The 25569-nt window shown below is 41.6% G+C and overlaps 1 protein-coding gene across 1 annotated transcript in view; it reads left to right on the top strand.

Annotated features, from left to right (window-relative positions):
* Positions 1 to 7572: 7572 nt before the first annotated feature.
* Chn2 (chimerin 2) overlaps positions 7573 to 25569 on the top strand; it is a 264189-nt gene continuing 246192 nt past the window's right edge. The window contains exon 1 of the mRNA XM_076863644.2: positions 7573 to 7716. Coding sequence (XP_076719759.1) covers positions 7668 to 7716 — 49 coding nt within the window. The 5' untranslated portion in view covers positions 7573 to 7667. The remainder of the gene's footprint in view (positions 7717 to 25569) is intronic.

Here is a 25569-nt window from a genome sequence, read left to right on the forward strand (position 1 = left end):
TTTCTCATCTGAATAAAGACTATAAAAGGAAAAATATTTATCTGAAAAGCTGAAACTTTAAACAAAACTAAGGAGTAAGTTTTCTTTTAATGTATTTTGCAAAGAATCAGCCAAAGCCCAGCTCCAGTTAGTCCCTGTACCTGATAAATCATATTCTTTTACTTTTGGTTTTCTTAACTGAATAAGGTAGAGAGAGAATACCTACAGCTAGAGTTCTTGTGCATTTTTATTAAGATGTTACATAAATTTTCTGGCGTCAGTTTTCCCAGGTGGAAAATGGACATAATAATTCTCACTCCTGGATTGTTGGATGCACAGCATATGTATACAAAGCTCTGAGCAGGGGCTTGCACTTACCAGGTGATGACCTGGTGGGAGGTGGTTTTTCTAATCACTAGTGGCAGAGAATGTGGTGAAAGTGACAGTAACAATAACAGCAGCAGCAATAGAATTTATCCCTCCCCATCCTTTTATCTTTGGGCAGAGAGTTTAAGTAATCTGTTTCTTCCCTTTCACTGAAATCCACTTTGAAATTCTACCAGCTTCTCCCTGGTGGAGGATGGGTGGGGAAGTGTCCCAATGTGGAGGCATTATCATTTTGTGGTGTGTGTGTGTGTGTGTGTGTGTGTGTGTGTGTGTGTGAGAGAGAGAGAGAGAGAGAGAGAGAGAGATTGTGTTTTTCTAAATTATGTATATACCATTCCCCTGGAGATTCTGATAGACTCTTTGTACCAACAACATCCACTCTCTACCCAAGAGTTACAGGTTAAAAGCACCTGCTACATAGCATGTTATTGAGTACCAATAACATGATTGTCAGGCATATATTCCTTAACATAAAGATGAGGTATAGAATTATCTCCATTTAACAAGATGAGAAGATTGAGACTCAGAAAGTTTAAGGCCCTTGTCTGAGACCACCAGACAGAATGTAGCCAAAACAGGAATAGAAATCAGGTTTTTCTTCAAAGCCCAGTCCTGGCTTATGTTTTAATGTACTTTTACACAGGTGACATTGTTAGAGTAGTAGAGATGAAAATTACTTTTGCATCACACAATAATCCTTCCAGACTATTCTAGTTCACTATACTTTGTCCTGAGGAGCAAACAACAACTGGGCTTCTATGCTAGACAGTACTTGCATCTATTATTTCGTTTCATGCTCACAAACTCTGTAAAGAGGGATTATTATCCCCATCATAAAGATCAGGAAACTGATCTTAAGTAATTTGCTCAAGGTCATACAGCTAATAAATGACAAACCAGAATTGAAATCAGGTCCGTCCAACTCCACAGATACCTATTAAACATTTCCAGAATCATTTCTCCCATGCCTTGATTTAAAACAATGTGGGACATTTTAAACAGCTAAAATACATCTTCTGAATCAGAAGATTGACCCAGATATTGTCTGTTAACTTTCCTTCAGTGCCCATTTACTATCCTCCTTTAAAAAAAAAAGTTTCTGTTTTGTTGTTGCATCTATAGCTGTTACAGGGAAAGAAATGAAAATATTGATTTAGATTTTCTGGGGGTGAGGGCCTAGAACATTCACAGTACAGTCACATACTTGACAATGGGATATGTCTGAGAAACGGATAGCTAGGTGATTTCATTGTTATACGAGCCATCTAACATGTGCATACACAAACCTAGATGGCCTAGATCAGTCATTTGATCTGTTCTCTTGATGTGATAAAGAGACACAATCAAAAGAAGATACCATGGCATACTATTTTACAGTACCTTCATCAGTAGGAGTATGCTTGGAAATTATGATAAAATTTGGAGTACACTAAATGCATAAACCAGTAATGTAGTCATTTTTTATTACTGTTAGGTATTGTATCTTGTGCATAATTGAATGTGCTATGCTATATTTCCTCAGACTGGAAGCTTTGTTTCTACCAGCATCATCACATGCATGTGAGCAATGGTCTGTGCTACAACCTTACAAAGGCTATGATGTCACTCAGCGATGTAAAGTTTCAGTTCTATTATCATCTTATGGGACTGCCTTTGTGTATGAGGTCTGTCATCAATGGAAATGTCATTGTGCAACTCAACACCTGTACAATATCTACTTGGTTCTCGGGACTGACATGCTAAAACTGTTGTTGGGAAAACATCAGGTATCTAGCAATAGTCTTTGAGATTTGATTTTGGAGATTTTGTTTTAAAAAAAGAGCAAAACAATGACAAAAAAAAAACCTGCTAAAAAGAAAATTGGATAATAAAAAGCTGGACAAAGAAATCATAAACAATAGCTGTAATGCCATTTTGGAGATGCTTTCTGTAGTTGAAAACTCTGTCCCAGTTGAAACCTATGTATCCCAGGAAGGAATGGAGGGCATCCTGCTGTAGGGTCCCCAGGCAGGGCTGCAGTCCCCCTCTCATCTTCATTCCTGGTCCCAGTATACGCTGTGACATGCAGTGAGTGCTTAGTAAACATTTCTGAGTAAATTAACAAATGTATAAATGAACATTTTGTAGAGAATAAACCTGTCGAATGTCTTTCTGGAAACAAGTTTTGAGAGTAAAAAGAGCTTAAAACCAGCAGTGGAAGATGTGTGTGTGTGGGGGGGGGGAACCAATCAATAAAAAACACTCATCCCACATTTTTTGCCCAGAGGAGGCTTAGAGCTCTCATCACTTTAGTTTACCCTAGATTTCTCTTAGGACATCGAGGGAAGAAAAGAGTTTTGTAATTTTAAATGTCAGAAAACAAAGCCAGAAGGCACAATATGCAGACGAAACCATATTTAATGACTTTCTGAACTCTATGCTTTTTTTTTTTTTTCTTAAGGAAGAAAAGCCCTCATTCCTTTCTCTCAATCTGTGTCTCCCCTTAAAGAGACTGTAGCTGAGCAGCGTGTGCGTGTGCGCGCGTGCGTGTGCATGCATGCATGCAAGCAAGCTAAGTGGCCAAGCAGGAAACTCCAGGCAATGAACCTGGACTTCTCCGCAGCTCAGCCACAAAATGCTAGAATACCTGTGCTTGCAGCTTGTGTCGCCACTAGGGGTCCCCAGCAGCAGGCGATGTGCACTGGGAATTGGGTAGCTCAGGCGGCCGGCCTCCCTTTGTCTGCACCCCAGGTGTGGACTCCTCTTTGTTCAGAAGCAGGGCTGCTACCTGCAGCGTGAGAGCTGGCTCCTGGCTAGCTGCACCTGGGCTGCCTGCACACCTGCCTAGGAAACCTACTGCTCCCCAGCTTCTGCCTCTGGTACTCCCGCCCATACCCCCAAGACCCAATGTTTTCTCTCTAACAGAACTAGTATCTTTATATTCGAAAAAGGGCTTGAACTGCAAAAGGAAATAGTTCTCAGAATGACAGAGGGTATATTGATGTTGAGAAATTGATGGCAAAAGGGCCACTGTTCAGGCTACGGTAGAGTATTTGCCATAAAATATTTAAAGCTACTCGACGAATAGCCTCACTGTTCTCTTGTGAATGCTGGTCACTGGATTAATCTTGAAAGTAAGGAATATTTCATTCTGTTTAGCACAGGCAAAGGGAATGACCTTCAGGAGGAAGCACCCCAGAGTGCCTGAAAGGACAGAGCATAGCTCCAACCACGACAGCGAATTCACCCTGCGGTATTTTCTTGTCTGCTTTTATACTTCAAAGGAACACTAAAAGAAAATAAACAGATTATAGTAACGCAAGAGCTAACCTGTAAACAATAAATTGCATGAGTTATAACAGCCAAAGCCATGATGTGGCGTGGGATGGGGGCTGCCAAGGTTTGCTCCATCAAAATTTTATTCTTTTGTTTTCATCATTTCAGTTTTTCTTGTTCCTGGCAAAGATGGTGTTCTTACTGCCAATCAACTTCCTTTTGTGATCCAGTGTGTTGCTCAAAGTCCTGTCCTGTTGCTCAGTGGTCACAGCCACTTGGGAGCAAAGTAATTGGTGCACAGGAGAACCATTTATGGATTCATTGATTCCTTTGTGTCCTCATTTATACAGTAAATATCTCCTGAGCACTTATTGTTTGCAAAGAATGGTAGATAATACAAGGGCTAGGCAGATTAGAATCCTGCCTGCAGGAAGCTTTTCATAGACTAGGGAGAGAAAATATGCACCAAAATCACCATTAAAATGGACAGAGCAGAGATCTGCCAATGGAAGAGGAACGAAAAGGACTGGGGGAATTCAACAGGTGGAGAGCTGCCTTCTGGCTTGGGAATCAGATAAGATTCTTCAGACAAGGTATATTCCTGGTGGACCTTCACCAGGGGTTGGATGGGCTGCAGAGGGGCCCTGGGTAGAAACAAGTGCTGTCAGCTCCAAGGGATAGGACACAAGTGAGAAAAGGGCACTTTTGTGAAGGGGACAATAGGAAGGAAGCTTCGAAAGGGAAAGGTGGAAGGCTTTGAGTGCCAGGTGGAAGCTAAATTAAAACAAAATGGTAACTTTTTAATCCTATGTAGACCAGATTATCCCTATACCACTTTTATCCATAGGTATTTTAATGTTTGATTCTTCAAGACAGTACAGTTACCTAAAAACAGAAAGACTAAATTGAATTTCAAATAGATCTAAGATCTCAGTAGCACCAATATTCCTTTTTCGCAGGAAAAGACTTAATGCCATATAGGAATGAATAAAATATATGAACTAATTTTCTCATTGATTCCATTTGGAGAAATACTTTGGAAGCAAGTTCACAAGCAGGTTTCTGAGCCTACTGGTGGAGAAGAAGGTTAGCATTATGTTTCAGGCCCTGCCTGCTAATTTACTGATATAAAACATTTCATAGGGAGCAGCAGGTCTTTAGGCCTCTGAATTGAAGAAAGATGATAATGAACAACCATGCATGCTGAGTTTTCTCCATTGGTTATGCTTTAACAGTCCAAATGATCCATCAGCTTTCAGATTTCAGTTCTGAATCTGGAGCTTTGTGTTTATTCTTCAAAATAATGGGCTTCTGAATTATTGTCCATTTCTTATCAATAGGCTGGGCCTCACCTTACTCAGTCACCACCTTTTTCTACTTTTGCACAGCACAGGGTGGCTTGGGGGTGGGCCATTCATAGCAAGTGCCCCTCTGCCCCTTCATCTATCAATCTGGAATAATAAAATAATCTATTTCTCTAACTATCCAAAGTTCTATGAAGGCAATTCTATCATCCAAACAGAATCTGATATTCTTCTGAGACTTCAGAAATGAGTAATGAAACCCATTGCCTACAGCTCAATTTGGGACAAAAATCACATAAACTTTGGGCTGAAGCTGAGATATTTCTCCAGTAGCCTAAGTCACTGCTGATTAGTTATATCCCCATGGCAGTGGAGGAAGCAAAATTGTTCAAACCACAGATTCCATCTTTCAAGTAAATAGTTTATAGTCAAAACTACTCCAGGTATACTTTGGCTTCACACATAGCATCCTGTTTAATCTTCACAACATTTCACATTATCAATATTTTCATTGCAGGTGGAAAAACTGAGACTCAGTGTTCTAAGTAATTATTCAAGGCCTCATAGCTAATAAGTGGCAGAACCAGAGTTTGACCCCAGGTCTTGTCATTTTCAAAGTCAGATGGCAACAATCCTGTTAGGTCACGTGGCCAAGTCTACCATCTAAAGAACTGAAGGGAATATGGATTACTAGTCAAACAAACAAATTCTGTCTTCCTTCAAAAGAAATCTGGGGAAACAGGAAATCCCATTTGGATACAGGAGTCTAGGGCATGATGGGTACGTGTCCCACAGGGATCTGGCTGAGGCTGTATCAAGGCTGAGGGCACAATAAGAAAATGGAGTGGGGGTGGGGGAATTGGTGGTGTTTGGCTCTCCTTGTACCACAAAGGACTATTTCAAGGTTCAGGCAGATGAGGCCAGGAAGACATGGTCCAGTGTGAGGAGAGAGTGCTCATGAGTCCTTCAACTCTTCAGCAACCCATATTTAAAGAGACAGAGAGAGAGAGAGAGAGAGAGAGAGAGAGAGCGAGAGCGAGCAAGTGAGCACACACGCCAGCCTACTGGGATGGTATCCTGGAGGGAAGTTTTAAAAAAATAGTTTAAATCAACTAGAAAATGTGACAGGAGTACATATTGTGATTATTTAACATTTATTATTCACTGTGTGTTAGGTGCTTGGTTAGTGTGGATACCCCTAGGACCTGGCTGGCTTCCTGTGTCACTCCTGATAATTTTTAAATGGACTATGTCCTTTTAACCATGTTTTTAAAAATTGAACTACCCCCAATGTGAACACTTTCCATTTTGCTATATAATGAGAGTACTTTCATTCCTTTAATGTTTGCTTTTTCCTTTGATCTAACAATTTCTGTTCAAATTTCACAGTTTTCTGTTGCTTCAGGATTGAAAGAACCGATTACCCTGCTGGGAGCGTGAAATAGACTTAAAAAAATCTGCATGATATTTCCTCCCAGTGAAATTAATTTAGGTTTAAATACAGGAGGAAGGTATACACCTTGCGCTCCAGTGGCTTTCTCTCACACACCTAAGCAGTTTCTTATCCTGAAAGGGCACAGTCACCTGCAGCCAAGTGCTAGTCTTTTGTGAGGCTCCTTTTGGAGGCACTGTCTCTTTCTCTTTGACACCGGGCTTTGTGTAGGCCTGATGACACGTTAGGAATTCTCTTATTTCTCTGAAGGCCAGCCTCAGAAGTCCAGTGGACCCTAGGGGCCCTGTCTGTGGTCGGGTTTTAAGTGTAGGTGGAGAGAATTCCTGGGTGTTTTAGGAAACGCACCTTCTTGCAGGGCAAGGGCCATCAGCTCCAGAGCAACAAAGGACAATTTGAAGGGGATTGGGAGACTTGCTCCACAGCGTCCCTGGCATCCAGGTCCCCTTCTGCACAGCACCCTGTCCTAAGAGATCCCGCCTCGGCCCTCCGAATCCCCCACCCACTCTGACTCACTGCTCCAGAGCTCTGCCGGGCGCGGCAAGCCTCACCACCTCCCCCAACCCTCGTCCCGTTCAAACCCCAGAAGCAGCGAAGCGCACGGCAACGGGTCTCGGCCCACGTTCCCCAGCACCTGGGGGGTCGCTCCTGTGACCAGTCTTCCCAACGCCCTATAGTCTGCATCCTCCCCCTTCAACCCCCGTCGCAGGAGCTGTCAAGCCCGCGGCAGCTGAACCAGCCCCCGAGCGCCCGCGTCTTCTCTCCTTCCTTTGTGTGCGCGCGAGCGGAGTTGGGGCGGAGGGAGAAGGGGGAGGTCGCTCTGTCTGTCTGTCTCCCGCCGCCTTTGCCCGGTCTGCTCGAAGTGCGGCCGGGAAGGCGGGAGCCCAGGGGAGGGTGCGGGGAGCTGGCGGGGCGGCTCGGGGCCGCCCGGGCGCCCTGGTCCCAACAGCGCACGGGGAAGCGTGGACGGCAGTGAGACTCGGCTAGAGCCAAGATCAACTGCCCCAGCCGCCCCTCGGCCTCCCTAGGCTCCCATCTAGCCCCCGACACCCGGAGAAAAACGTGCAAAGGCGCGGAGAGGGACGGAAACCACAAATAAATAGCGGCGGCAGCAGCGCGTCATCTGGTGGAGCAGGAAGTGCAGGCAGAGTCCGGAGGCTGGTGCTTTCTGCGCGTCCCCAGGACTTTGCCATGGGCTGGGGGCCGAGGAGACTGCGAGCAGCCGGGCAAGGGCAGCGGCAGTGGCGCCCGCACCGGGGCTGAGCGAGCAGAGACGCGCGGGGCGCGGGGAGATGGCAGCGTCCAGCAACTCTAGCCTGTCCGGCTCCTCGGTATCCTCCGGTGAGTTTCAACTCGTCGGGCGCGGTTGCCGCGCGGGGTCTTGCACCCTGCACCCCAGGGTGGAGAAAGCCTACCTGTGGCCATCCTGCCCTCTCACTGGGAGTCGGGGCAGGCGTCCAGTGTGACACTTGTTTGGTTTGTCAGCAGCTGGGTGCCCATAGCACCTCGTCGCCTGATATCTGACAGCGAAGAGGTGGGAGAGCAGTGGCTCCCTTAGTGTACGGGCGCCCGAGTGTAGGGGCTTGGGGCGCAGCGGGCGAGCGGCAAAAGGAGCAGGGCAGGCTCTCACTTTCTGGCGCAGCTGGAGCGGGGGCTGGCGGGGCGGGGAAGGGTTAGGGCGAAACTGGGCGCCCAGACCTGTTTGCGGTGCTGCGCCCGCTACCTTGGATACCCAAATCTGAAGCAGAGGGGAGCAGACCCTCGCTCCTCGCAGACTTGGTTTTCTTTGTTTGTTTCAGAAATTAGCTCCGTGAAGACACTCGCTTGGTGCATGGGTTTGAGATAGTAGCAATAAAGAGATTGTGCCTTTCTGGTCCTGATTCAAGTGGGCGAGGGGAAGGGAGGTCCAGCCCAGCCTCTGACTCTTGGCACGTTTACAAGTGTGTGTGTGCGTGTGTGTGTGTGTAAAAATTTCCTGTGTTACTTCTTAGACATTTTCTCAATAATACTTTGTAATTTCACTTTCAAGGTGTATCCCAACCCCCTTTTAAGTGTGGCTGGGCAAAGGGAGGGCTTCTTTCAGCTTTTCTGTGGTTGATCAGCAGGTCTAATTGAAGAGAAAAAAATTGCTAATGAATCCGAAGGAGTAGGAATCAATAGAAGCAGCCCCACTGGTTTCTGAGTATGACAGGTTTCTAATCAGAGTGATGCATTAGGCAGAATTCCTCTACCTCTCTGGTCATTGAAAACTTTAATAACAAACCCTAAAGGAATAGCCGATAAGACATTTAGCGTGGTATAAGATATTCAAGGGTCAAGATCTCAAAGTCCTATCGGAAATACTCAATATAGTAATATTGTATTATGTCATATTGTTTTCCTTTATATTACCGCAAAATTAAACTCTCAGGAAGAAATATCCTTTTTAAAGGTCTTGAGCAGCAGGCCAGGCATAAAGGGAACCACATCCCTAGATGTGTAACTAATTAAATCATAAATGAAAGGTGAGTTTAACTAAGGTGCAATTGTGAGGTGGCACAAGGTGATCTCTAGAAAGCCATCTGCTATCTTTCTTGGCAAGTTCAGTTCCAGGGAAATGGCACTTCCTTTATCTATCACTGCCAACTAATATAAAACAGTATTGTTAGTTGTATCATATAGTTCAAGTTTCTGGTAGTAGCAGCCAATGGGGCAGAACAGTCATATCTTATTAAGAGCAGCAACAAGTTGACCGCCTGTGGTTTTAATTCTGAGAACTCAGCAAATGCTACAGCTTATTTTTAGTACCCTCAAACCACTGCTGCTGCTCTTCAATTCATTTTGGTTGACTAACATTGAATTTAAAATACAGTGATGTTGGCTTCCTATTAGCATATGGTTCTCCCTCTCAGAAAGCTGTCCACTCAAAAGTGAACTGGTGGAGGAGAGGTGGCAAAGAGAAAGAAGAATGGAGGAAGGACAAGGAAGATAGTACTATCATGTGATTTACTGGTGGCATAAATTGCAGATGCTGTGGCATCAGAATTTTCAGATCTTTAAATAGCTTAAGAAACCTGATTGAAAATCCTAACCCAGCCCTTGGAAGAATATGTTGATTTAAGGCAATACACTATAAGCTTTGGATGATGGAAATTGCTTTGCAGATAGGGTAGGGATGCTTCGGATGGTTCTTTTTGCTGCTTTTTGTATCACTGTTTTTAATTCTAGCAGAAACTAAGAAATTGCATGAAAGCTGAAATTCAGAAAAGTGGACATGGATTTGTTATTTGGTGTGAATCAACCTATCCTGTATATTGGCTCATTCACCAATGCATGAGGCACTTTGTCTTGAGAAATACAGAATTATAGTTCTTCTTAAGCACACTTACCATTGTGTGGATCATGAATAATTCAGAGGATGCAAGCAATTCACACCTGTGAGAGGTGTTGGGCAGGAAAGAATAGAGCCTGCTTGTCTCAGCAGCTGTGTTCTCTCCGGCAGAGGCCAGAATCTGAAAAATAAGGCAACTTCATCAACCTATTAATCAGCATATTCCAGGGCCTACTATGTGCCTGGTAGTCCTGTATAATCCTCAGCGTCAAAGAGGTTAAGTGAGGAAGATAATTCTAGGATTCCTTTTAGCTCTGATATTCTGGAATATCTGATATTCTGGAATATTCTGGTCTTTGATTTTTGGCTCCACCATTGACCAGCTGGGTAGCTTGGCGGTATCTTGTTTGAGCCTCAGTTTTCTCTTCCATAAATGAGGCTAATACTATTAATAGGGCTATTTAACGGGAGTTTCAGATAAGGGGGGATTCAGATAAGGAGTGTAGAGTATTTAGTAGGAGGGTTGGTACTTATTAAGTCCTTGGTGCAAAAAACTCCTGTCTTTTGAGAGAGAAAAAGAGGGTGCTCATTGTCTTAGACTTTGGATGCAGAAATGAGTCCAATACACCTGAAATCTGCTTCTTCCATCGTAAGCTAAATTTGATCTTGAGTTTTGGGCTTATACAAGCATTTATTGAGCCTCTTTTAGGTTTCAGGCATAGTTTTGAGTGTTTGGTCTGGAAAGATGAATAAGATTCTTCCCCTTACCATGGGCAACAGAGATGGGCTAACAAAGAACAACCTATGTTCCAGTTCAATCAAGTCAATTTTGTGGAGCAGAGTAGAGGGGAAGGAACTGATTGCCTCAGTTTGGAGCAGCCATTGAGGGTGACATATGAATCGGGCCTTGAAGGATGAGTAGGGTTTTCCATACCAATAGAGGGAAAGGCATTTCTGAAGAGGGAAGAGCTTAGGCAAAAGCCTGGATATGGGGAAGTTCATGGCCTTATTCAGGTTCCTTAGGGCTTTGATCCTTTTCCTTTGGAGGGGGGTACTCTTGCCTGGCAGTCATGATGATTGGCCCATAGGCAACAGCATGCACAGAGTTGCTGGATCAGTTAATGCTACTGCTGATGCAGGAGGCTTTCTTTCTGCTCAGGTAGCAGTGGGTTCCATGGAAGAGGAAGCCCCAGGACATAGTTGGGCCATAGAGCACTAGAAAAGGAACAGTTGATTCTGTAGTATCCAACACAGGCTGAGGGGATCTCAACATGGCTAAGCTTTTCTTAGAGAAAAGGCTGCAGGAGCTTTAGGTTTGGTTGTGCTTGTACAAAGAGTACAGCTCTAATAATTTACTCAGTATTAAGCTCAAAATCATCTGATTTTGCTGAGGATAGTCTCTCGATTGCTGTTGTTTAACTACATCACCCAAGTGTGTCGTTTATTCCGCATTACCAACCGAGAGATAACAAATGAAGTAATCGGGTTAAAATTAATTTAAAAATATATTTTGAGAACTCTTCAGAAATTTTCTTCTGGAATATTCAATTAGATATAAGAGAAATTGCTGTGCCTTTGTTTTAATGATAACTGTTGGTAATTCAATTGCACAATCACCTAGATTGGCAGGAAGGTTTGATTGCTTTCATTATTGCAAAAAAAAAAAAAAAAAAAAAAAAAAGAGAGAGAGAGAGAGAGAGAGAGAGAGAGAGAGAAAGAAAAGTCCTTATCCTTAAGCTTTTAATCTTGCCTGTGGTACTTGATTATACTCTGAAATAAACAATGGATGATTTGCAAAACAGTTTTCTTAATAATCATGGGTTACATTTGCTTTTATAATTGAAATAGGAACTTTGGGGGCATTAGTGATGTGATTGTCAAATGGATCATTTCACTGAGTCAAGAAAAAAATGAACCCAAGCAAAGTAATAAGTAAATGAAATATTCCCAGTAACTGAACAAGGTAGAATATTAAATATTAAAAAGGCCCCCAGGATAAGAAGTTAAGATTTTGAAAACACAGGTACACAATATTATAACAATGAAGTTGATGCAGACTTTTTAAATTAAAATGCAAATGGAAAAAGGTAAAACTCAACATTGTGTGCAAAGTCATCAAAACATTAATTGGGAAAAGAACATTCCTGAATGGATTGAGGTATTTAATTTATTTATATGGATTTATACAGCAGTATTGGGGGCCAGGTAAATAATGCTATTTTCTGTGGTCATACTGGCATTGACCCTAGAAATGATAGGTTGTGACCAGTGACAAGTCTTCCATATTCCTAATGCAGAAGGCAAAACTAAACTATAGTAATTCTGAAAAGACTTGTGTATGTGTAATTAGAAACTCAGTGGGTCCAGTACTATAAAACCATATCACTGAAACAGACACTCACACTGAGAAGTTCTCGTTTGGGGCTATGGATTCTCCAGAAGTTTTCTTCTGGAATATTCAACTATGTGTGAAAGAAATTGCTTTACCTTTGTTTTAATGATAACTGTTGGAAACTAAGTTTCACAATTACATAGATTGGCAGGAAGACTTGATTACCTTTTTTTTTTTTTAATTTTAAATCATGTGCACAAAAATTCTGATTTAAAGCATTGCAAATAACATTGCAAAGTTAAAAATTAACCCTGAGAGAGAAATCACTCACTCAGATGAGGATCATTGGTCCTTATTTTGCTGCTGATCTTTCCATACCTCATTTTCGTGCCTTCACTGTCAATTTGTAGTAACTCAGATGAATCCAGGAATACAGAATCTGAGAAGTAAAAATACTTGTTTTGAGTGTATTTGTTAAGGTTTGACTCTTTCTTTTAAATTATTTTTTAGTTGCAGATGGACCCATAACTTTATTTATTTATTTTTATGTGATGCAGAGGATGGAACCCAGCGCTTCACACATGCTAGACAATCTCTCTGCCACTGAGACCTCGCCCCAGCCCCTTTGGTTTGAATCTTAAACACCCTCCAAAGGCTACCTGATAAAGGCTTGATCCTTAGGGTGGTGCTATAGGCGGATGACAGAAACTTTAGGAGATGGGGCCTGGAGAAGGAAGTTAAGTCATTGGGGGGTGTGGCTTTGAAGGACCTTGACCCCTTCCTCTCTCTTTGCTTCCCCACCAAGAGGTAAATGGACCTTTTCTGTCACATGTGGCCCACCATAATGTTCTGCATTACTGTAGGTGCAAAAGCAATGAGGCCAAGTGACCGTGGACTAGAACTTCTGAAACTGGGAGCCAAATTAATTCTTTCCTCCTTTAAGTTGATTTGTTTCAGGTGTTTTATCACAGTGGTGGAGAGCTAACACAATGTAGCATATTTGCAGTGTTTGACAAGGGGCCTACTGATGTATGTATTTTGCTGAAATGTGGATCCCCCCGCCCCAACTAATCCTATGAAGTGTATTGGATGAATCTGTCATTTGTTCCACTTTTGAGGGATGCCAACACCAGGTATTTTCCAAGGCCAATCTGTGTATGGTTCGTCTGGACATTGTGTTCTGTGGCCTGCTACCTGGGGCCTGGCCTGAGTGTGAGCCCTGCTGAGGGCCGTCTGCTGCTCCGTAGGGTCTCCTGTTTGTGCCCAATAGTGAAAATAAGTGGACATTTGGTTTGGAAAACCTGTACACAAGCAGTATCACATTGGTATGTTTTAGAATAGAGTTTTCTGCCAGAAGATCCAGATTCCTGCCAAGACAGATACGGAGAAAGAAAAACGGACCTAATGTTAGATAGGCTTATGATTAATAGCACCCACCTATCACCTCCTGGTCATTTATCTTTTATGAGTGCATTTGCATCACATGACTTCTGAAATGTCATTTAATTTTGAAAACAAATGAGTTTCTCTTCACTTTCTTTCTCTATTTCTTTCCTTTCCTCTTTTCTTTCCTTTCTTCCTTCCATATCTCTTTCCTTTTAATTTTCCCTTTTTTTCTCTTCCCTCTTTCCTTTCCCCTTTCCTTTCTCTCTTCCTTTGCTTCTTCCTCTCCCTCTTTCTTTTCCTCCTTTCTTTTTCCCTACCCCCAAGCTGTTATTTGTCTGTTTTCTGTTTAGGGATGTTTTCATAAATTTTGCATTTGGTTTACTTTGTTGTGAACATTTCCAAACCATGAAGCACCTTGCTGTCTCTCCTTCCATTTGGCATGTGGGAAAGGAAGTACACATGGATTCAGGTCATAAGGTCAAGATGGGCACCTGTGACATAAAACACTGACGTGTGTCTCAAAGTTGCTAATAAATGCAAAGGTTTATTTAAAGCCTCCATAGCTAGAGTAAACCAGCTTGTATTAGATATGTGCTGACCCTAGAGGCTGTCAGATCTGCTAGGGACCTCTGTGACTGTCCACTGGGGTCTAAGGCACAAATCCTGGGATAGGAGCATTTTCACGAGGTGAGAAAACTTCCTGCTGTGCACCTCCGGTAAGCCAGCCACCAGCTGCTTGTGCAAATAACCTGCTTTCTTCCTCATTTATAATTAATCATACACCTTTGGGGGAGTTTATCTTTGAATACAGTATGGCAGAATTACAGCATCACGTTATTTCTGATGTTTGGCCTGCTAACATCACACACTCTCACCCCTTTTGCAGTATAACATTAACAGCATAAAAGTATTATTTTAAATCAACCAATGTTTAAATTTCCTTCATCCTTAATACAAGCTAGACCGATAGGTCTAGAATGAGGAGGATGTTGTTTAATAGATTTTAACACTGTGTAAGTAAGATCAGGATCCCAGACACTCAGGACCCTCCAGTGCCTCTCAGCTAGTTGCTGGTGGAGCTAGAGCCAGAGCTGTCATCCGGGTCCCAGGCTCCCATAACATCAGTTCTCCAACCTCCTTCCTGGCTTACCCCAGAGAGTAGCATCATCCTTAGAGAATTCGTTGCGAATTTTTTTTCCCCTGTCTGGATTCATGAAGGCTGTTCTGTTTAATTATTTAATACTTTCTAAACAGAAGTCATAAAGTGCCTTGTGTTTTAAATGGGTCTTAGATCTTAAAGCTGTTGTGCCTATGGAGGCACAGAGATTTAAGTGAGCCAAGCCTACCCCAACTATAGAGCTCTGTGTCTACAACTAGAGCCACTAGCCACAGGAGGCTACTTACATTTAAATTAAAAAAAAGAAAGAAAATCAGTTCTTTCTTTGCATTAGGTACACCGTGAGTGTGAGTGCTCAACAGCACACATGGCCGATGGCTACCATATTGGACTATGCAGATATAGAACATTTTTATCACTGGGAAGAAAATTCTGTGGGACAGCACTGGTGTAGTTTTTAAGACAGAGACCTAAGCAAAATGAATAAGCTAAGGATTGATCAAAGGCTCTCTTATTTCAGTGTTTGTTCCTTTTGCTCTTTAGCTTATATTTCATTAATTTCACAAACTGACTTTAAGAAAATGTCATTTGTTTTATAACTTTGAGGGAAACTTTGGAATGAAAGCTGGAGAATGATGCTTGGAACAATAATTAAATGTCTGTAAAACTCCTCTAGTCTTGAGGCTTGATTCAAGTTAAAAAAAAAAAAAAAAAAAGGGTCTGCTGTTTCCCTAATGGTAACTCAATTTCTTCTTGAAATAAACCCAGTGAGTTGTAATTTCACCCTCCAAAAGGAAAAACGTGTCCATGTCCAGAAAAAGTTTGGATCTTACAATTGTAACTCTTCCAAAACATCATAAAGAAAATAGGAAAATTGTGAATGTGTGGACTGAGGTTGCTATGGCACATACAAGCATGTTATTTAAAAGAGATTTTCTACCAACCTGGCCATCAGCGAACAGTTTGGCTAGAAGTATTTTGCTTTGACAAAAGGCCCACATACAGGGCAAAGTGAATGCATTGATTTTTTTTTTTTAGAAAATAAAGTTGGCTTTTGGAATTTTAAGCTCATTTAATTGGGAGAAAATGTATGCAAATAAGATGCAGGAACATGACAGTTCCTGAGAAAAGGAAGTAGTTCTCCTCCTTGAACTTCTTCTACCATCTTCAAGTACAACAAAGTGTAAAGGTGTAAAGGTGGAAGATATCTTTAAAGTGTCAAACAACTGTCAAGAAAGAGGTGGATGTTGAGGCCACTGGAGTCAGGAAGACTGGCATGTGTGGCTTATTCTTTATTGGCATGAACTCAGATCACAGATGTAAGGCAGTATGAATCACAGAATCACTGGGGTGATAATCTTAGGCAATTCTTTTCTCATCAGAGGTCCAATTCCTATATTTCATCACACCCATCGTTGCCCTCCATGCCCCTATAGTACTGGCTGAGTTTCAAGGAAGGGAAACCTAGCACTTCCTTATTTCACATAAAATGCCACACTTGCAAAGTAAAATGCCTTTTGTTTAATGATTTTGCTTCCAAGGAATAAATCTGAGAGACTATAATGGGACAGTAAACAAATAGGAAGCAAGGACATGGCTTTGGGAATAAGTCTTCTGCAGCATTGACCTACAAGGGCCTGATTCTCAAGACCTAAATTTCCCTGTCCAATGTGGCAGCCACGTGCAGCTGTTGATCCTTGAAATGTGACCAGTCTAAATTGAGATGTGCTGAAGTGTAAAATACAGGGCTCAAAGATAGTAAAAACAAACACAAAGAAATCAAAATATCTTGCTAATAACTTTTTAAGATTTTGAATATATGTGGAAATATTTAGACTAAATGAAATGAATTTTAAAACTAATTTTACTTTATTTAAAATTAAAAAAAAATTGTAGTTGTAAATGGATAGAATGCCTTTATTTCATTTGTTTATTTTTATATGGTGCTAAGGATTGAACCCAGTGCCTCACATGTGCCAGGCAAGCACTTTGCCCCTGAGCTATATAGCTCAGCCCCTATTTTAAAATTTTTGGTACTAGGAATTGAACCCAGGGACATTGTACAGTGAACAGCATTTTCAGCCTTTTTTATTTTTTATTTTATTTTTATTTTGAGAGAGGGTCTTACTGTGTTGTTGAGATTGGCCTTGAGCTTGTGATCCTCTTACTTTAGCCTCTTGAATCACTGGGATTACAGGTGTGCACCACTGCACCAGACTAATTTTATTTTATTTTTATATGTTTAATGTAACTACTAGAATATTTGAAATTACATGTGGCTCACATTATCTTTGTACTGGACAGCAGTGGTCTAGATGAGTCCAGTGAGGATGCTGTAGCGTTCATTACAGAATCCACCAGACCCAACCTGCTAACTCACTGCCCAGTGGCCCTATGGTTGCAGCCTTGCATACTTTGCAAGCCAGAAACTCATCCTCTGTCCAAAGGCACTTGAGCCTTAATTCTCAGATCCTGAATCTTACATTGATTTTTGAAATGATGTGCCATAGAGAGGGACAGTTTGGGACATTTGTCAGATTTCTGTTTAGACAAATTTTGCTTTTTGTTGTTTTGTTTTCGATTGTTATAATTCCAGACTTTAGATTTATGTACACTACTCCTTCCAGAGAAATCCTGCAATGCTCTGAAGTTGGAAAGGAATTGAGGAAACAAGGGACACATTTTTCTCTCTTCTTGTGTAGAAAACTCTTGTTTGCTAGCCTTTGCACAAGGTGTTCTACTGTAAATCTGTATGTGTGTGCACACGTATGGTTATGTCTGTATGTGTGTGTTTCGGTGTATCTATATAAACACAGAGAGTGGAAGTGGATTAGATTTCAAACAAAAGTTATTTCTAACTGAATTTGTATCATATCTACACATTAATATCAAGGGAAATGAAAGTCAAGCCTAGCATTACTTTTAGTAATGAAAGAATCCACTTGGGATTATGTTAATGATGTGTAGATATTAATACACATAATTTGGCTGCCTAATATTGATTTAAGTTGCTCATTTAAATTCACTTTATTATAGGAAAATTAGCCATTTTATTTTACATTGCTGGTCCCCACAGACAGTGAAAACATTAAACCATGTTTATTAGGTAAATAATACTATCTCCTGGCTTGCATATGCAAAGAGTGCACAATTCTGTCTCCCTCAGTGTGTGCCCTTTGAGTTAGTTTCTGGTTGTTTCCAGCCAGGTGTCTTCTCCGCTATCTCCCTCATAAGCAATATCTGGGGTTGAAGGTACTCAGTGACCAAGGCACAAACATTTTTTTTCCCTCTGGAATTATGCCCTAGGACTGAACTTTGGCCACATGGGAACCCTATGCTGGTTTTCACAGAGTCAAACTAACCCATGTGTCTTTTTTCCTAAATATGAATTCTTCCTCAGAAGGAAAAGCAATTGGTAGGGGCTTTGTAAATGCTGCTGAAATAATTAATTCATATTAAGAATGACCACAGCAAATCCTAGGTAAATGCACATGTAAGACACGATTTCAAGTTAGAATGTCATTTGTCCCAAGAATAAAATGATTGCCATATACCTATTTGGTTCTGTATTCTAACCCCAGTGATAGCAGTAGGGGTATTTTGCAATAATGCACAGCAGCCTTTCAGGGAAGAGATGCCCTACTGAATGTTACTTTCTTAACTAGCTGTGTGTAAAGCTGCCATTCAGGAGTTCCTGGAGACATGGTCGCATCCATCTGGAGTTTCATCTGTGTGCCTTCTATAGTAACGAGTTCCACCCATTCTCTCCCCATTGAATGGATTGGTATTTCTTTCTATAGCTTTAAATTTAGCTCTCTGAAACTTGTTTCTAACATCCATTTTTGGGTTTGTAAATAAACGTGGTTTCATCTGGATCGTGAACTTCAAGAGTGGCATTGAGTGACAAGAATTTGGAAGTCGGAGATCTGGTCCAAGCATTAGTACCAGCTAGCCCTGTTAACCTGGACCTCTCTGAGTTTCCACTTGTTCCTAAGAATCAGAGGTGTAAATGTGTGTGAAAGAAACTTGAACATTGAAATATGAAAACAAAATATAAAAATCTCAGGTTTCAAGTGGTTCACATTCTAAGAAGATGCTTTGTAGATTCCTTTCCTAGGGGATGATAATCATTCAGAGATCATGATCTTCTCAGATATCTGAAAAAATTTCCCTCAATACATCACCTTGCTTGCCTATTTATTTATTTTCAGTGCTGGTGCTAAGAATCAAACCCAGTGCCTCCCACATGCTAGGCAAGCACTCCACCACTGAATCACAACCCCAGCCCCCCACCCTGCTCTTTAATAGCCTTTTAAAATCTTGAAGTGCAATTTCACTAGTTGAGAATTTTCCTACACTGTAAGAAGGTGGTATGTGTCTCACAATCCCAGTGATATTTTAGATTAGCTTGGGACACTGATATTTATACTTTCCCTTCTAGAGGAGTGGCTCTTTTTTAAAATTAAAATTTATATAAATCAATACACATTCTCCTCCATTTATGATGAGATTACTCTCAATAAACTTATTGTAAATTTTAAATAGCCTGAGTTGAAAATGCATCAAATACACCTGATCAACCACACATCATAACTTAGCAACATGGACTCACTAAGTTGCCAAGACTGGCCTCAAACTTGTGCTCCTCTTGCCTCAGCTTTCCAAGTCACTGGGATTGCATGGTAAAGTGGTTGACTGAGAGCTGTGGCTCACTGTCCCAGCTCAGCATCACGACAGAGTACCTATTGCCCACTTTTAGTCCAGTGTAAGACTGAAACTCAACATTTGAAGTGCAGTTTCTTCTGCATGCACTGCTTTTGCACCATCATAAAGTGAAAAATCATTAAATCAGGGAACAGTCTGAATGTGCAAAAGAATATCCATCATGGACATGCAAATCATAAAGCATAGCAAAAAATCACAAGCAAGCCACCACCCAAGTTAGGAAGATTACCTATCCTTGAATTTTCCTCTGTACTCTTCTCCCTTCCTTTCCTCATCTTTTTTTATTTCCTCCCTCCAAAGGTAACCACTCCCTTCAACGTTCTTATTCTCTTGCTTTTCTTTTTTCTTTTTTTTTTTTTAAGAGAGAGAGAGAGAATTTCAATATTTATTTTTCAGTTTTCGGCAGACCCAACATATTTGTTTGTATGTGGTGCTGAGGATTGAACCCGGGTCGCACGCATGCCAGGCGAGCGCGCTACCACTTGAGCCACATCCCCAGCCCTCTTGCTTTTCTTTTAAAAATAATTTTGTCACATATCACTAAAACACACACTCCACAAAAGCAGCTATGTTTGCTTTATTTGGTGCTGAGTCCTCAGTGCTTTGCAACAGGGTCTGACATGCAGTCAGCACTCAGTAACTAGATGCTGGGCGAGTGAGTACATCTGTATGCCAAGTGCTGTGTCATAGCAGTGCCACTGTAGCCCCTTGTTTTCCTTTTGTCTGCAAATCAGCTCTGCGAAGACCCTCTCATGGGTTCATTTTAGCTACATACCTTCAATGGTTTTCAGAATTTTTTTTAACAAAGGAAATTCATGTATTTTTTCACTTAGTGGCAATAGACTCCCAACAAAATCACATGATCTTTGCTGTATCAGGACTTCCTAATTTGATTTGCAGCTCACAAGCCCATTTCAGAAGTAAACAGTGGACCCTTAGGAAACTTAGGTAGCCAAAGTAGAGTTCCACACAGAAGACTGCAGAGAAATATTTTACAACTGATGTAATTTACATGCTACAACAGGGATGAACCTGGAAAATATTATGCTAAATGAAAGAACCCAGTCATAAAAGACTGAGTATTGTGTGTTGTTGCTTATATGAAACCTGTAGGATAGGCAAATCATGAAAACAGAAAATAGATTAGGTTTCCCCCACCACCTGGGGTTAGGAGGATTGAAGAGAAATAGGGAGTGACTGACTGCCAATGGACATGGGTTTCTTTTTGAGTTAATTAATTTGATCTGTTTGTGGTAATGGTTGCACTATTTTATATATATATATATATATATATATATATATATATAATATTAAAAGTCATCAAATTGTTCACATTTAAACATATGAATTGTGGAGTATATGAATTATATCCCTTCGAAACTTACTTTACAAAATGCCAGGCTGGGGCTGTAGCTCAGTGGTAGAGCGCTTGTGTTGCACACATGAAGCACTGGGTTTGATCCTCAGCACCACAAAAGAAATAAATAAACAAAATTAAGATATTGTGTCCATCCACAATAAAAAAATATTTTAAAAGAAATGCCAAAAATGGATATAGTAAGAATAAGGCAAAATGATTATAAGACCAGCGGATTGGGGGAAAAAAACCCCTTGAGTCGAGTTGGTCCTGGACTGGGTGCCTATAATCAGACAGGAGACATTTCTGTCCTACTCACTGAGAATATCACCAACGTCATCAACACTTCATCTCTGTAGCACCCAGTCTGCTTTGCTAGGCTGAAATACTACCCAGGTGTGTCTGTCTCAACTGTTCTGGTCGTGTTTACTTTTATCTTAAGCAAGTAGAGGAAAAATGCACTTCATTGGATCAAATCTAAATATTTCTTCCCATTTTTATTTCCACGTTTATCTTTTTCCTACTGCCAGCTGCCGATCTCCTCTGATGGTCACATAGGGGCACAAAGGGACTTGCTCTCTATGGCTGGTTCCCAAGGTCAGTTCAGCCTTAACTGCACAAATGTCTCCCTTCCTGCAACCTCCAAGGTCCGTGGCATTCTCTTTCTGATTTAAGAATGAGCAAGGACAGCAGGTCTCCTCTGCTGATGCCGGACAAAGCAATTAGTGCATTTCTCATGACTAGTTAATTGCATTTTTATCCAGCTTTCCAAACCCTGGGTACAACTCTTATGCCCTCATAGTAGAAGGGTCATCCAGAAATCAAGTGTTTCCACTATGTCCCTGGTGCTCCTGATTATTAATACAGTGATGCATCTGTTGCTGCCTCCTGATGCCCCCACCAAACGGGTGCCCGTGCAGACATTTCCAAGGATATCGTCTACTGGCTCTTTTGTTGTTTCTAATCAAAGAGCTGATACACTTTGATCACCCAGATCACAGTACTATGAATACTTTGTTAGAAAGACAAAATACTACACAGGTGAAGCTGTCTCAGATGTTCTGATAGTGTTTACTTTTCTACCTAACAAGTAGAGAAAAATGCACTTGATCAGATCTAAAATATGAATTAGTACAAATATAAAAATTTGTACACCAACATACAGTATACTCTAATGACTCCAACTAATAAGCTTCTTTTAAACACCTGCTGATTCCAAATGCCAGGTTGCTAGAAGTTTCCTCTTCCCTCGTGTTTAGTGACTCTTAGTGCAAGATTGTCTTTCTGTTGGTTGGACAGAGATTGGCTCTGGCATGGTGCTAATGGAAGTAAGACTGGTGTCTTTGGGAACAGAGTCCCTGGGAGGCCTCTTTCTTGGACAGGCTTCAATCTTCTGTGGCCTCTCTGTGGCTTACTTTCCTTTATGCTCTTCACCACCTGTCCTCCTTCTTTGTCCTCATGGGACAACTGAGATAGCCTCCCCCACCAAGTACAAATAAATGTCCATTCAAAGGTGTGTGAAGACAAAGCAGGCACTGACATTTCTTCCTTAGTTCTTAATGTCCCATTCAGAGTATTTTCCTGGCATCCAGAGGAGGAAATAAAGTACAGGCTACAGTAGATTTGTTGTTCTTTGTCCTTCCTTGGATGAAATCGACGGTCCCTGGTCTCCAATCACACTCATGGGACAGGTATTATGCCCTGTGCTGGCCTCTGCCTTAATCTTCCTAAGATTTTCTTTCTTTCTTTTTTCTTTTTGGTACCAGGGATTGAACTCAGGTCACTTGACCACACCCTCAGCCCTATTTTGTATTTTATTCAGAGACAGGGTCTCACCGAGTTGCTTAGTGTCTTGGCATTGCTGAGGCTGGCTTTGAACTAGTGATCCTCCTATCTCAGCGCCCCAAGCTGCTGGGATTACAGGCGTGCACCACGGTGCCCTGCTCCTCCTCCTAATTTAATGTCACAGGCTAAGCTATCTGTAATAAAAGAATCAGTGTTCCTGGAATCTGTCATCCATTCAAACTTTTTCCTCTGGCTAACAGCAACATGTGTAACTACCTCCCCACTTCCTGACGAGGCTGCAATTATTCTATGGGTTAGGTTTCAGCTGCAAACACAGAAAATCCTAATTGGAAGTGCCCAGGTAGCATGGTTCTGAGAGCCGGCATCTTGCTCTCTCTGCTTCTTTGAGTTCTCCCAGCTCTGCTGTCTTGGTGGGTAAGCTTTGTCCTCAGTCTCTCCCTCTCCTTATGATGTCAGGATGGCAACAACAATCCCTGGCATCAAAACTAGAAACAGAAAAGGGATACTCTTTTCCTCCTCTCTCTGTGGAAAATGAGAAAACTCTCAGAAACATCTTCTCTCCAGCAAACTTCCCCTTGCCTCATTGGCTATAGCTTTGTCATATACTTAGATATGAACCAATCACTGGTAAGGAAATAGGATTCCCATGATGCACTTCATGCAGCCATGATCTCTTCCTGGAATGGGGATGGGTCAGCCTTTGGTGAAGGAGTGGGAATTGGACAGAACAGGGTTCTGTTAAGAAGGAGGGAAAAGAGGTACAGAAATGTCTTCCACAGGTAGGTCATGAATGTCCTCAGACCTTGGAATCTCTTAAGGCCATGCTATGGTTTCGATGTGAGGTGTCCTGAGACAGTGTGAGAGGGTTCAGAGGGGAAATGATCAGATTATAGAGCCTTAACCCAATCAGTGAATTAATGCCCTGGTGGGATTAACTGAGCCAGGTGGGGTGTGGCTGGAGTAAGAGGGGCATTAGGGACGTGGCTTTGGGGTATATATTTGTATCTGGCAAGTGGAGACACCTTTTTCTGCTTTCTGATCATCATGTGAGCCACTTCCCTCTGCCATACTCTTCCACCATGATGTCCTGCCTCACCCTGAGCCCCAAGGAATGGAGCCTGTTGTCCATGCACTAAGATCTCTGAAACTGGGAGCCCCCAAATAAATTTTTCCTCCCCTAAAATTGTTCTGGTCGGGTCTTTTAGTCACAGCAGTAAAAAAGTTGACTAAAACAGGCCACCACAAAAACAGTTTTAAGACACATCTCTTCTCCCAATCAAAGGACTTGGTATAACTTAGCCAAGGATCAAATGATTATTGCAGCCATTTCCTTTGTAATAATATCACTCCCTGAAAATGTGAGCTACTTCCCTACCAAATTAAGGTGAATGACAGCTTTTACTGATGTGTTGCTTTCACTTGTTAGTGCTTGATGGTTTGAAGTGCTTTGTGTATAGTTATGGAAAAATATAGGTCCATTAATTAAAAAATGAAAAAACTCTTTAGTCCTAATGAAAAGCGGGACAGTGTGTGTTAAAGGTTTTGATTCTTGACAGAGGAACATCCACGGGCCTGACACAAGCTGGAATTGTATTGTTAGAAAGTCAGGGGAAAATAATAGATGATTCAACCCCTTCTGGTTGCTATGGCAAGGAATTTTTAAGGCTTTTATTTAGGAGAAGTAGTGATCATTAGCAGCTCTTTGTTTTTAAAACAGAGATCCCTGCAAACTGTCAAGGCTCCAGTAGAATAGATGATTGGCACCTAACTAGAGAAAATCTTAGATTATTTGCAAAGAAAAGAGAACAGGCCTCAAACCGCTTTTGGACAGCAGGTTTGTGTTTCTCATTTTTAGGGCAGGCTAAGGGATGTAAAGATTCCTGGGCTAAAAGTCACATGAACCAAGTCTATAATAGTTCTATCTCAGCATTTACTTTCTCTGAGCCCTGGGGCAAATGACATTATCATTTTGTAACTTTGATGCTCATGTGTAGAATTATTAGGTTGGACTAGATCATCTGCAAGGGTTTTTGAAAATTTTCTGATTCTGCCTATTTCCTTTTGCTAATATAAGATACTGTGGTAGTTCCCCCAAGGGAGCTGTCCCCTTCTGCATATACACATATTTCAAATAGTGGCTACCCTGGGCATCATTTGCTCCTGGCACCCAGTCTGTAAGATGTAAGGGACTGTTGGGTGCACACTTTGCATTTGCTCTTCAGCCCACACTCTAAGTAAGCCCAGGGATATTCCAGGCATGCCCTAGGGCAGTGTCATATAAACCTCTTGGAATATGACTCATACTAAGGAATACATTTCCTATCACAATTCAAGGCGCATTCACTCACACAAATGCACAATTCATTAAATGTATATTTAATGAGTATTAACCATTTTCTAGAGGTGATAGATACTACTGCCGTGAATAAAATAGACAAAATTTCTGTGCCTCATGGAGTTTTTAAACAGAGAGATAGTAAATAAAGAAACTAAGAAACTATAGTACGTATATGCATCTTCATATATAATTGTACTGTATATAATTCATTTTGGTATATTAGAAGGTGATAAATTCTATGGAGAAAAATATGAGAAAGTGAGATAGGAAATACCACAGGTAGGGGGGGTCTGAATTTTAGGTTGTGTGGTCAGGGAAGGCTTTACTGAGAAAGTGACATTTCAGAGGGAACGAACCCTAGTGCCCATATCTGTGAAACAGCATTACAGACAGAGGGAGCAATAGGTGAGAATACACCTGGATTGTCCCAGGAATAGGAACAAGGCCAATGGGGCCAGAGTGAGGGAGGTACATGGGACTGAACAGGAAGGAGGCTGGCAAATCATGGTGGGCCTTGCTGGCCCTCATAAGGACTTGGGTTTCTACACTGAGATCGGCATTCCTGGATAGTTCTAGAAGAGAGTGCCATGATCTGAAAGACCCACTCTGGATTTTATAATTGAGAGTAAACCAAATACATATTCTGCGTGCATGTGCATGTGTGTGCATGCACACATAGAAACACAAGTTCTATGAACAGCACTTATCCTGTCATACTTGATGCTTCTGATATTGTCTTTTCTATTGTATTTATACTTATTCATTTAAAAATCAGGATAAAGGGGGTGACTCAAAGTGAGGTAGGGAGGGAGAGCATGGGTGG

The sequence above is a fragment of the Callospermophilus lateralis genome, chromosome 1 (assembly GCF_048772815.1).
Source record: "Callospermophilus lateralis isolate mCalLat2 chromosome 1, mCalLat2.hap1, whole genome shotgun sequence".
Lineage (NCBI taxonomy): Eukaryota > Metazoa > Chordata > Mammalia > Rodentia > Sciuridae > Callospermophilus > Callospermophilus lateralis.